Below are 13,376 nucleotides of genomic sequence, written 5' to 3' on the forward strand. Positions count from 1 at the left end.
AAAATGTTTATTTTGCAGATTACGGGCCAGCTTGCTTCTTTAAAGGATTAGTTCACTTTCAAATAAAATTTTCCTGATAATTTACTCACCCCCATGTCATCCAAGATGTTCATGTCTTTTTGATGAAAACATCAGGATTATTCTCCTTATAGTGGTATCGACTTCAATGGCCTCCAAACGGTTGAAGGTCAAAATTACAGTTTTAGTGTAGCTTCAAAGCGTTCTACACTATCCCAGATGAGAAATAAGGGTCTTATCTAGAGAAACCATTGCTTTCAGTGCAGCTTCAAAGGGCTTTAAACAATGCAAAACGATTAAAAAAAAAAAAAAGCTTACGCTGTATGTCCTACGCCTTCCCTTACGAAAAAAACGAAACTGGTGTTCGTTCCATAGCAGAATAGGGAAAGCGTAGGACATACAGCGTAAGCTTTTTGAAGAATTGTGGGTTTGAGCTCAGTGCTGGAAATGTTGGAGGGGGGATGAGTAACTTTTAATTACCTACAACTGAGATGCCCTCCCCTAATCACTCCCCACATACAGCAAAAAAAGGCTGCCCACTACTCTTGGTGTGTGTTCACGGTGTGTGTGTTAACTTGGATGGGTGAAGACCATACTTGGCCACACGTCACTTTCAGTTTCACATCCACAATATGTAGGAGTATTATGGAGAACATGACATGTAAATTGTAAAGTGACGTGATGCACATGTCAGTGTGGTTCTAAAGATGCACAGGGCGTGTGAGGAGCACATAATTGTCCAGTAGCAGGAGCAGGAATGGCTCGTTGGTGCAGTCGACATCCGTTCTTTCTCTTTGAATACACAACAATCAAATATGTGGTCACACAGAATAAGAAACTGGGACTCTTATACAGAATCCTTCAACTCACTGTCATGGGATATCTCATCGGGTAAGAGTTATAATTACTTAATTCAGTCTAACTCCAACAAAACCTTAGTTTTGCTTTTTTTTATGTGATGTTGCCAGTGATAGGAAGAAGATTCTCTCTCTCTCTCTCTCTTGAGCTTTTACTGTTTTGATGGGTAAATATTAAACATGTTTTACCTCAACAGGTGGGTATTTGTGACAAAGAAAGAGTACCAGGCAAAAGATGACACAATCGAAAGTTCTGTGCGAACTAAAGTTAAAGGAGTTGCACGTGTCAACACAACAGATTCAGAACTCTGGGGACCAGAGGACTACGTTTTCCCAGAACAGGTCAGTCAAAACACACTGTAGTCTGAAAAAGTTCTGTTAAGTTCTGTGTCCATCATATGATTCATGATTTGCTTCATTAATTTGCTTTATTAATATTTTTGCTTTATTTCGTTTCCAGGGTGAGGGTTTTCTTTTTATAACAACCAATTTCATTGAGACGCCAAACCAAAAAATGGGCAACTGCTCAGAGGTAAAACTCTTATTTTAACTGTCAGTTTTCCCTTTCTTAGGTCAAAGTCTGTTCCCCCTTGTTTCCCTTCTGTTAGGGTTATGATTAGAAAGTCCACAGGAAACATAGAGAGAAAAGACTTCGACACAACACCATCTGCACTTTCATCAACACTTTTAACACATCAGCTGTTATTTTCAGTGTCTTTGCTTGTTTTTTGGTGCGACATATAGCTGTTTGCTATTCAGAGGATATTGTCAGCTGATTACAATGATAAGCAAACCCTCATTGGCTTGCACCCTATCTCAAATTATGTTCCATTCAGGCCATTAACAGTGTAAAAGCACTTTGGATATTATGTATGAACGGATGTACGCCGATTATGGTTAGCAAAATATTGCAGGGCTGTTTGGCTACTTCCCCATTATAAGCCACACTGGATTGATTTAATAGGCTTGCTGGTTTGGCAGTGATAATTTCCATGCCACCATTTCTTGTCTTATCAGTCTCAGGGGACATTCATACATAACGCATTTTAGCATTTAAATGGAATTTTATTTCCAGAATACAGTTGCATATTTGGGCTTAGTAGTTGGCACCCATAGGACAAAAACGCATGACCGTTTATCGCTTTTTAGTGTGTGACAGACAAGTAGCGCTTCAATGGTGCTGTTATTCATGCCAGAGCTGCATGCGTTTGAACCCTATTTTGACATCCTAAGTAATTGGATTCAGCATCTTTATGCCATTACAAGCTTTTTGATGCAAAAGTAAGAAATCGACTTTATTATTTAAAGGATTAGTTCACTTTCAAATTAAAATTTCCTGATAATTTACTCAAAATGTTCCTGACTTTCTTTCTTCAGTCGAAAATAAATTAAGGTTTTTGATGAAAACATTCCAGGATTTTTCTCCATATAGTGGACTTCAATGGCCTCCGAACGGTTGAAGATCAAAATTACAGTTTCAGTGCAGCTTCAAAGCGTTCTACATGATCCCAGACGAGGAATAAGGGTCTTATCTAGAGAAACAATCGCTCATTTTCTAAAAAAAAAAATTTAATTTTATACTTTTAACCATAAATGCTCATCTTGAACTAGCTCTCCTCAGGTCAAAGTTTAAACTAAATTGTCATATACAATATGCTAGTGCAAGTATATAACAATTAGTTCAAACTTTGACCTGTGGAGGGCAGTAATACACTTAGCAGCGTCTACACTGCCTGAATTCTAATAGAGAAGAAGAAGAAGAGAGCTAGTTCAAGATGAGCATTTATGGTTAAAATGTATACATTTTAAATTTCTTTTTAGAAAAAGTAGTGTTGGTTTCTCTAGATAAGACCCTTATTTCTCGTCTGGTATCACGTAGAACGCTTTGAAGCTGCACTGAAACTGTAATTTTGACCTTCAACCATTTGGAGGCCATTGAAGTCCACTATATGGAGAAAAATCCTGGAATGTTTTCATCAAAAACCTTCATTTTTTCTCGACTGAAGAAAGAAGGACATGGATGACATGGGGGTGAGTAAATAATCAGGAAATTTTAATTTGAAAGTGAACTAATCCTTTAATTCAGTGCATTGGTTCTTGAATAATGTGACAGGGAGTTTAATTTAAGCGTGTGATCCGAAGACTCGCTCATAAAGTCAGTCACTTGTCGCCACCTACTGACGTAAATATGTAATCTGCCAACCTTATCTCACGGCAGTTCGTACATATTTTATGAGGTGGCTAATTCGTGCGGATTTAAAAGACCTCACTCGTATGAATTAGTGCGTTTTTTGCTAAATCATATGTATTTTACGAGTTGCCTAATTCGTATGAATGACCTACCCCTAACCCCACCCATCAACAGGGTTTAAACAAATTGTACGAATTCGTACGACCTCACTCGAATTAGCCACCTCCTAAAATGCATACAAATTGGTCATGAGATGAATTGAATCTGCAGAAAGAGGCACAGAAAATCCCAACCATTTAGAACCTTAGACCGTTGTTAAAATAAGCTTGCTATGTTCAGTAGGTTTATATATTTATTGCTAACAATAGGCTATATTTCTTCTTTTAGAACCCCACAATACCAAATGCTAAGTGCACTAAGGATGAAGATTGCATAGAAGGAGAGGCTGTTAGGGCTGGAAACGGTATAACTTTAAACTGCTTGATACTTTATCATAAAGTCTGAAGCTAAACGTTGATGTAACATTCTAGCTTAATAAAGCCATGCTGCATAATTTGCCATCTGTTTATAAAAATATGTCAACCCCTACTAGCCTAAATAGTTTCATTCTCCCTAGGAATTAAGACTGGCCTTTGTATTAATGGCACTTGTGAAATAAATGGCTGGTGTCCCACTGAAAAGAGAGAGCATCCAGGGTAAGAATATTTTCTTTCATTATTTGAAAGTTCCATAACATGTTGAACACAGACAGTGTTATGGAAGCTTTTTCTACCTCAAAGTATCCACCTTATTTTTAACGTAAGAATGGCGTGGCCATTTGTAAAGTGAATGTGACTGGCTTCCAGTGTCATCCTATTCCAGTTTTTTCTAGCTGTACAAAACAGCTTGTTATGCTTTTTGACAATCGCAAAGTGGTATTTCCAACCATATGATTTTAATGTATTGTCATGATTATTAACAGACTGATTTGTAGTGCAAATAGTTTTACCATTTACTGCACTTTGTTATTATTTTGTAAGTTATAAAGTGACTAATGCACATTCACAGAAAATAGCTTACTTCCACATTGCAAAATAAGGTTAATAAACGTAATTAGATTTAAAATAAAAAAATGTCACACTGACATGCTCATGCAAATTATTTTTTAGCAAAGACACTGTGGTGAGACAAGCTGAAAACTTTACCATATACATAAGGAACTTCATCAGATTTTCCCAGTTCAACTTCTCAAAGTAAGACATTCAGATGCATTCATTAATAATGAGTCCAAAGCCTATCTCTTTTTATGTCAATAAAAAACACAAAACTATTTACTGAATAAAACGCTATATAATTTTACCACTCAATTATTTCAAATGTTGATGTTTTTTCTCAGATCAAATATACTAAACAAACATTATTCACATTTTAAAACCTGCGTGTATGATGAAATTGCCGACCCGTACTGTCCTATTTTTCGGCTGGGAGATATTGTAAGCAAAGCTGGACATAGCTTTCAAGAAATAGCTGTAAAGGTGAGAATACTGAAAGTGGGTTTAATGTGTGGCTGATTTTCAAAAAATTGTATTTAATATACATTATGTGCTTATTATTATCTAATATTTTCATATAATTCCAGGGTGGTTCATTTGGTGTTCTGATTGAGTGGTCTTGTGACCTTGATAAAGATGCCTCCAATTGCAATCCTCACTACAGTTTTCTGTTTCTGGGCAGCAACAAGTCAGACGGATATAACTTCAGGTACATTCAGACTACACTTATCAAGTCAAAATCATTCTGAGTGCCCTTTTTTTACTGAGAGCAATTTCTTATATTTCTTTTGAAAGTAAATGATTGATGAAAAAAAACGTTGCTGTTTGGATTTTAATAGGCAGATACTTAAGAGTCTATGGTTGGATCATTATTAAGCCTTGTGCGGTGTTCGTTTAAGGGACTACACTCATGGTCTTCGGGGTCTCTAGAGAATTCAAATAGCACATAGCAAATAGTGGAGCTCTGAAGCCATCTACTGGTAAAAATGATAGTTTTTTTACTTTTAAAACTGCATTTTTCCAAAGATGGGCAAAAATCTTACACTAAACCATGTCAAATTCATCCACATGAAAGTTAGAAATTTGGGCCTTTTATAAAGTGAATTTTACATAAAAAGCTGTTCATGCATAAAATTATATTGTTACAAAATTACATTTTGTTGCCCGGGGTCCCCAGAGACCCCGAAGACCATGAATGTAACTTTTTTTTTTTACACTAACATAAAAACAAGATATCACTCCAATGTTTTTTATTTTTTATTTGTAGATCTTAAAAGTGTTAACCACCGTACAAAGTCTCATGCCATTTGGACAAAGAGAACTTTTTTTTTTTTTGAGCAAACATCATTTGCGGGTCAAAAAAACCCTGAAGACCGCACAAGGGTTAAAGTATTATTACACTCTTAAATAATTATGGGTTAAAAACAACCCTAGTTGGGTTAAATATGGACAAACCCATTGGTTGGGTTAAATATTTGACTTAACCTGCTGGGTAGTTTTATTTAACTCAACTATTGTTTAAAAATGACTGTATTGCTCACCTAAAATGAACCCAAAATAGGTTGGCAATTAACATTTATTAATATGTTTAATAAATAACAATTAAATAATAAACATTTGTTAAATTGCTTATTAATATATGTTCACCTTTTGATTATCAGTGTTGATTTATGTGTCTGATTTTTAATTTCCAAAATATTTTGGGTTTATTTTAAGCCAGCTTTATAGTAATTTTTAATCAATAGTTGAGTTAAATAAAACTAACTTGCCAAAACAACCCAATCGCTGGGTTTGTCCATATTTAAACTAACTAGGGTTTTTAACCCAGCATTTTTTAGAGTGTATGTTTCTAGCATATTATATGTTCGACAAAGGTTCTTTGTAGGGCTGCAACTAACGATTATTTCAATAATCGATTAATCTGTCGATTATTTTTACGATTAATCGATGAATCGGAAAAATTTATTTTTTATCCAAAAACAGAACTGACAGTGCAAATTCACAGTGCAAAGAATCCTCAGAACGTGCAAAAACAGGTTGCTCTTTTAACATCCCTGAGCTGATAAAGTAATAAAAAACAAAAAACAAATGAACTAACACAAAAAACATACACATGTATGCTTTACATCTGCCAAATATATAGGTTTTTTTTTTTTTAAATAAAGTGCACAAAAAGATGTATATTTTTGTTTAAAGGGACCTAAGCTGTCAGAACAATTCATCTTTTTTTTTAAATAAAGAAAAATACAAATCAGAAAAAAGGATTTTTTTAAACGGTAGAACTTCTTCTTTACACTACACTCACTCACTCACTCACTCCCTCCCAAATATATTTGTCAACAATAACTGATATGGGACAAAGCACAGAATAAATACATGACAACAGATCAGTGTTAATTTTGACAGCAAATTTTTATTTAGTTTTAGTCACAGTCTTTTGACTAAAATGCCATTCAGTTTTAATCATGTTTTAGTCATTTGAATTCTTTTAGTAGTTGACTAAATATCACAAGATTTTAGTTGACTAAATCTAACGGGTTTAGTTAAATTGTAATGCATTAAGAATTTCTCTAAAATTTCCAAACCCATTATATACTCCTGGAGAAAACATCTACTGTATTAACCTATTAATATGAATAATATTAAAATTTGAACATGCAATACAGACAGATTTAACTGCTGTGACATAAAAAAAAAATTAGCTTATAATTAAATAAAACCACTCCTCCTAAAGAAGAATACAATGCATTCTTTATAACAACTTGCATACAACATTCTTTATGGATTAAATATAATTAATATATAATAAATCCTTATTAAAGCTAAAATATTCTAACTGTCCCTCCAGAGTGAGTTTTTTTAAGGCGACCGTATTTTATAACGTTTGCCTTTAATGTTTCCATAGCGATGCGTCTTGCGTGTCACGAGCGCAGAACGCAGCCACAACACTGTATGACAGATGGATCGCTATTATTTTGTTTTTCCTTGTTTATTTAAAATATTCGATAATGAAATTCGTTGCCAACTCTTTTAATAATCGAATTTTATCGATTTTATCGATTCGTTGTTGCAGCCCTAGTTCTTTTAACCCTAACAGATGGAGGGTGCAGCTTTTCATTTCTTGAACAACCGCGTCAGAAGGCTTATCATGGCCATATTTTGACAATTCCAAAATTCATCAGGGTTAAAATTGTGAAAGAATGGTTGGGAGGGAGCATGAAGAAACATTTCATGAATTGGCACCAGTCCAGACCTTAAACTCAGTGTAAGTTTTTGGGATGTGCTGGAGAAGACTTTACAGAGAGCTTGACTCTTGCACTGCTAATACAAGCTCTTGACCAAAATTTGATGCACCTCTTAATAACAATAACTTCACAACATTTATTTTCATCAATTTTTGGTCAAGATCTTGTATTGACAATGCAAGCACTCGTTAAAGTCTACTCCAGCACATCCCAAAAACTTTCAATGAAGTTAAGGGCTGGATTCAGAGGTGCCGATTCAATGATTCTTCATGCTCCCTCCCAAACATTCTTTCACAATTTGAGCCTTATGAATCTTGACATTGTCATCCTGGATATGGCCACAATACGTCTTTGACATTGTTGTTTAAGAAATGAAAAGCTACACACTCCATCTTTTAGGGTTAAAATAACCGTTGTCAAACATATAACATGCTAGGAACATAACAATAACTGTGATAATGATTCTTAATCATTTGCCTATTAAAATCCAAACAGTGACTTTTTTTTTTTTTTTTGTCCAGGCAGTGTTTAAAAGTTATGCTCAAGATTTCCAATAAATGTCTTTTTTAGATTTGCAAAATATTTCAAAGCTGATGCAGGACAGAAGCAAAGAACACTTTACAAAGTGTTTGGAATTCATTTAAACATCATGGTGTTTGGAGCGGTATGTGACTCAATCACAGCAATGCATATATAAGTGCTGTATATATGATTGTATATGTATAATTATTTTTTATGAGTCTTTTCCAGGCAAGAAAGTTTAGTATTATTAAGACCATCATCAACATAGCATCAGTTCTTAGTTTAATGACTGCTGTAAGTAAATATTCAGATCACTATTTTTTTTTTTTCAATCATAATTACTTTGTACAGTAGTTGTCTTTGGCTACACAAGACCATTGTAACATACAGTACAGTCCAAAAGTTTGGAACCACTAAGATTTTTAATGTTTTTAAAAGAAGTTTCGTCTGCTCACCAAGGCTACATTCATTTAATTAAAAATACAGTAAAAACAGTAATATTGTGAAATATTATTACAATTTAAAATAACTGTTTTCTATTTGAATATATTTCACAAAGTAATTTATTCCTGTGATGCAAAGCTGAATTTTCAGCATTACTCCAGTCTTCAGTGTCACATGATCCTTCAGAAATCATTCTAATATGCTGATCTGCTGCTCTAGAACCATTTAATGTGTACAATTGTACAAAATATTTGTGTACAATATTTTTATCAGGATTATTTGATGAATAGAAAGTTCAAAAGAACAGTGTTTATCTGAAATCTAATCTTTTGTAACATTATAAATGTCTTTACTGCCACTTTTGATTGATTTAATGAATCCTTGATGAATAAAAGTATTCATTTCTTTAATTTCTTAAAAAAAAAAAAAAAAAAAAAATTCTTACTGACCCCAAACTTTTGAACGGTAGTGTATAATGCTACAGAAGCTTTGTATTTCAGATAAATGCTGTTCTTTTGAACTTTCTATTCATCAAGGAATCCTGAAAAAAAAAAAGTACACAACTGTTTTCAACATTGAAAATAATCATAAATGTTTATTGAGCAGCAGATCAGCATATTAGAATGATTTCTGAAGGATCATGTGACACTGAAGACTGGAGTAATCATGCTGAAAATTCAGCTTTGCATCACAGGAATAAATTACTTTGTCAAATATATTTAAATAGTACACAGTTATTTTAAATTGTAATAATATTTCACAATATTACTGTTTTTTACTGTATTTTTAATTAAATAAATGTAGCCTTGGTGAGCAGACGAAACTTCTTTTAAAAACATAAAAAATCTTAGTGGTTCCAAACTTTTGGACTGTACTGTATATAACACTGAAACTGAGACATTATCTTAAACTAATGAGCATTAATAAATCAGTTATAATGTTGTTGTCATACATCACCCATTTATATATAAATGGCTGCAAACAAGATTGTTTTTCTCCAGGGTTCTTACTTATGCGACATCATACTACTCTGCATGATGAAGAAGAACACTGCTTACAGAGACACAAAGTTTGAGAGAATACAAAAGTATGTAACAGAAGCATGTTTGCTAGAAATGCACAGCCCTGCTGTGTACTTTGATTTCAGAAAAATATAATTTGAGTAATGCATATCATATGTCAAATGTCATTAAATACATGTAACTGCAAGCATGATCATCTTTATTTTATATCTCCTCAGGAATGATAAAGAAAGTCCTTTGGAAAAGATGCCAGCAGCTCTGAAGAGAAAGTTCAGTTTATGAAATTTGCAATAATAGCAATGCTTGTAGTGTGAAATATGAGCAAAGTGCATTGGATTCATCTCATTCTGAGGCAGACATTATTAGCTGAAGTCTAGAAATGTTTTATATAATATATTGTATGATGTATAAATACAATGGCATATTCAGATTTATATTTGTATTGGACTTCCTTATGGTGTGTCTAAGGGACAGCACCTGTACAAACTCGATGCATGTTTATCAATCAGCTGTCATGTTTTGTTTTTCATTCACTTCCTTAATTCTCAATGTTAAATTTGCTCCATGAGATATTACGTCTGTCTTGTACTGTAAATCCTGGTCCTTCACCACTTAATTTACACTGATACTAAGTCTAGCAGCATTGAGTATAAATAATTAGCATATAAGACTGACGTGAATCAATACATTTATTGTATAAACTTCAGAAGGTCAATTATATAGTAAATTATATTTATAATGGCATTTTAACATGATTTTAGTCATTAAACTCATTCAATGGATTAATCATATTTGACAATTTTTTCTCCTATTTCCTATTTTTTATCATTGGGGCCATTATACTTTTTAAGAAATCTTCTACTACAATGAATCTGTTGCTGTATGATTTATATGATTAATTAATCTAATTTGTAGTGTTGTACAAACCATTACTTATTTTTTAAGTATACATACTGTAAAACACTTGAGGAGTTGTAGCTACACAAAGTTACCAGAAGAGGTCACACAACACTCAAAACCGCTTAAAACATATCATTAAAATTGGCTTGAAATTAATTTAAAATATTTACCCCGAGTGTTTGCATCTGTGGCATTGCACTACTGTACATGATAAAACAGAACACTTTTACAGAGAAACAAAATGTGATATCCAGATAAATCATTGCTAAGAGAAGCATTCGTGCCTTCAATCCATATCTGTCCATCCACTCTTCACTTATCTAATGTTGATAAAAAATTAATTTATTAACATTACTAATTACTCTATATAATATTAATATTATTACTTTACTTCCAGGCAACAGTAATTCGTTTCACAGCTCGTTATATTACGCCTAATTTTCCACCCCACATAAGTGGCAATTGTATATTTTCTCCTAAAAATTCTGACTTCGCATGCCTCTTTGTGAATATTTAAATTATTTATATTTCATTAGACATGACACAAACACACACACACACACACACACACACACACACACACACCACCTTCTACTTGAAATAAAGTCTGGAGAGCCACTCGTAGTCGGACATTCGAACTGTGAAGTCGGGGCAGATCTATCAACCCCATCCTCAGCTAGACGTGTCGTTTGACATTCCTTCCAAGATGGCGGCAAGTCCTGGGCTGCGTTCAGCCCCGACAAAACGTTGCAAAACGTTTTTTAAACGGAAACGGTGGTGCGTTGAACACCCTGTTCTGATGACGCAGGAGTTGTAACTATGGCAGCTGAGAAGGCCATTCTTTGTGTTCATTTTGAAGAATTTTTAGAGCCTGATTAAATCGGTATAAATACGTGTTTAATACTACAAAATACACTCGATGTTACAGTCACTGCCCTTGCCGTCCAGAATAAAAGAGAACATCCCAATCGAGTGAAGGGATTTGTGGAAACTTCTATTATTGTTATACAACATTTGCCTTGCATTTCTGCATGAAAAAAGACAAACATTTCCGGTGAAGGATAATTACCTTCGCGACTGTGTTGATCTATATTGTTTTTATTGTGATATATCATTATCACTGTTGTCATGCGATATTGTAATATTTACCATTATATAATAAGAGGAGTATAGAAAAATGTTTTAAAGTGTCACAATACAATAGCAAAATATATAAGTATAGCATTTTTATGTTACATTAATACCCATTGTGCGAGCTGTCTCTTTAATACCGCATGGTTTATATATACAGGTTGCCGCTGATTGGCCTGACATTTCTGACACACCCACCAAACAAGAGAAAACGTATCTCAAACCCGTTGCACACCGTTTCCAGGAAACATGTCGTTCAACCCGGAAAACGTAGCAAAACGTTGCGCACCGATTTGAACTTGAACGTGCCACTGATTTCAGTTAGCATAGAGCTACCCAAAGTCAAATGTAAAAACAAACTTTAACATTATACATTACGTTTACCTTCATTTCTGCTTTTCCTCAGCTGTTTGCGAAGCGAATGGCAGCATTTTATGTTATTTTTATTTGCGCCATAATTGACACAAAAACACAAAATGCTCTCGGTGTCATGGCGACATCATGTGGTCAACATGTGAACGTGATTGTGACGTGACTGAGTGGGACATTTCAAATGGGATATTGCCTCGTCCAACCTCGTCTCATTCAAGTAAGTAAATAATATAAAAGAGCATTAATTATTCTTGAGCAGACTAAAATATTTAAAGAAAGAAAGTTACATTTACGCTGCCTTCACGTGTAATCGGAATTAGCGTAAATATGAGTTTCCTATTAAAAAATCTGACATAAACGCCCTCTCAAGCCCTATTTGCCACTGGGAAGCTCGGGAATAATTTTGATAGGCCTACCCAAATTCCGGAATTGGGCGTGCCATAGGCCCAAACTTTAAACATGGCGGAGGGGAGAACAATGCTGCTGCGACTAGTAACCTATTCTTTAAGCCTATTCGTTTTTTCCACAAAAGCTTCATCGCCTTGTCGTGTTGTTAAAGTATACTTATACTTACTGCATATGTAGCCTACATATATGAATAATCATTTGAAGTGTATTGTTTTATACACAGTGAAAATAACCTGTAATTGACCAACATTTCAGCAAGTTGATCATTCTAGATAGCACGGTGAATGTTTATTTATTATTGGTTGTCAATGAATGGGATGCTAAATATAATTTTGGCTTAATTAAGAATAAACCGACAAAGCACTTGAATGCGACAAGCTTTCTCGACTTCAGAAGTGGGAAGTAGGAAATTTCCGATAGCAAGTGAAAGCAGCATAAAAATATACATTTTATCATTAGACTAAATCCACTGTTGTTTTATATAGAATTCTTATATACTACTATATTTAATGCAGTTACATCAGTAACTGTAATTAAATGACAGAAAAAATAAGACTAATTCCATTTTACTTTTCAAAGCAAAAAGTAATTAAATTACAACTAATAGTGCCTCTGATTAATTTCAGAATAAGTAGTTGCCTTTAAAAACAAATAGCAGATTAAAATCAGTGATTTCACTTTTCCCCCAACTAGATGGTAATAAATTGCATCTGCTCATCTAAACACTGCCTCATCTGTTCATTCCCAGTAGTGTTTTTAAACCTGTGTAAGTACAGCTACATCAGCGTGTTATTAGTGTTTTTGTAGGCTCAATAATAATCTTGTCAAAAGGGTTTAGAAGTGTCTACCGTGTGCAGAAAAACACTTTATTTTTACATGGATTACCACCCACAGAATCTTGACAGATTTGGCACTTGCGTCGGAGCTCAGTTAACCTCAGGGCATTTGTGTGACACAGCTCTAATTGGCTTTGTACAAAACTGTGCCATGATGCCATCTTCAAAGGATACAGAAGTTAACTGAGGATACTCAGACTCTTTTGCCAAACTCTCGGCAGCATGAATGGGCAGTTGGTTGATTTGGGGCCACTAAAGGCCTGATAGGTTCTGATGATATAATATATACAATATACTGTTTTACATTCTATATAAAGAATAAGAAGGGAATGTGTAATAAATTTGAGATCACACTGATCAGATGTGATCAAGATGATATTCTTAACCAGTGTTGGGGAA

At 34.1% G+C, this 13,376-nt stretch overlaps 1 protein-coding gene across 1 annotated transcript; it reads left to right on the plus strand.

Annotated features, from left to right (window-relative positions):
- Nucleotides 1–775: 775 nt before the first annotated feature.
- p2rx8 (purinergic receptor P2X, ligand-gated ion channel, 8) lies at nt 776–9,612 on the plus strand. Its single transcript, XM_067364354.1, has 12 exons — nt 776–909; nt 1,073–1,217; nt 1,336–1,407; nt 3,454–3,529; nt 3,683–3,761; nt 4,215–4,298; nt 4,442–4,580; nt 4,685–4,806; nt 7,913–8,006; nt 8,093–8,158; nt 9,310–9,395; nt 9,549–9,612. The coding sequence occupies exons 1-12, from the start codon at nt 776–778 to the stop codon at nt 9,610–9,612; spliced, it is 1,161 nt and encodes a 386-aa protein (XP_067220455.1).
- The last annotated feature ends 3,764 nt before the right edge of the window (nt 9,613–13,376 follow it).

This window comes from Chanodichthys erythropterus, chromosome 17 (assembly GCF_024489055.1).
Source record: "Chanodichthys erythropterus isolate Z2021 chromosome 17, ASM2448905v1, whole genome shotgun sequence".
NCBI classification, from domain to species: domain Eukaryota; kingdom Metazoa; phylum Chordata; class Actinopteri; order Cypriniformes; family Xenocyprididae; genus Chanodichthys; species Chanodichthys erythropterus.

What these genes read in the sequence shown, in the direction of transcription:
- p2rx8 (XM_067364354.1), top strand. Translation starts at nt 776, where the DNA reads ATGGCTCGTTGGTGCAGTCGACATCCGTTCTTTCTCTTTGAATACACA. An exon ending in GTCATGGGATATCTCATCGG is followed by an intron (nt 910 to 1,072) that starts GTAAGAGTTATA and finishes TTACCTCAACAG; the next exon opens with GTGGGTATTTGTGACAAAGA. An exon ending in AAGTTTGAGAGAATACAAAA is followed by an intron (nt 9,396 to 9,548) that starts GTATGTAACAGA and finishes ATATCTCCTCAG; the next exon opens with GAATGATAAAGAAAGTCCTT.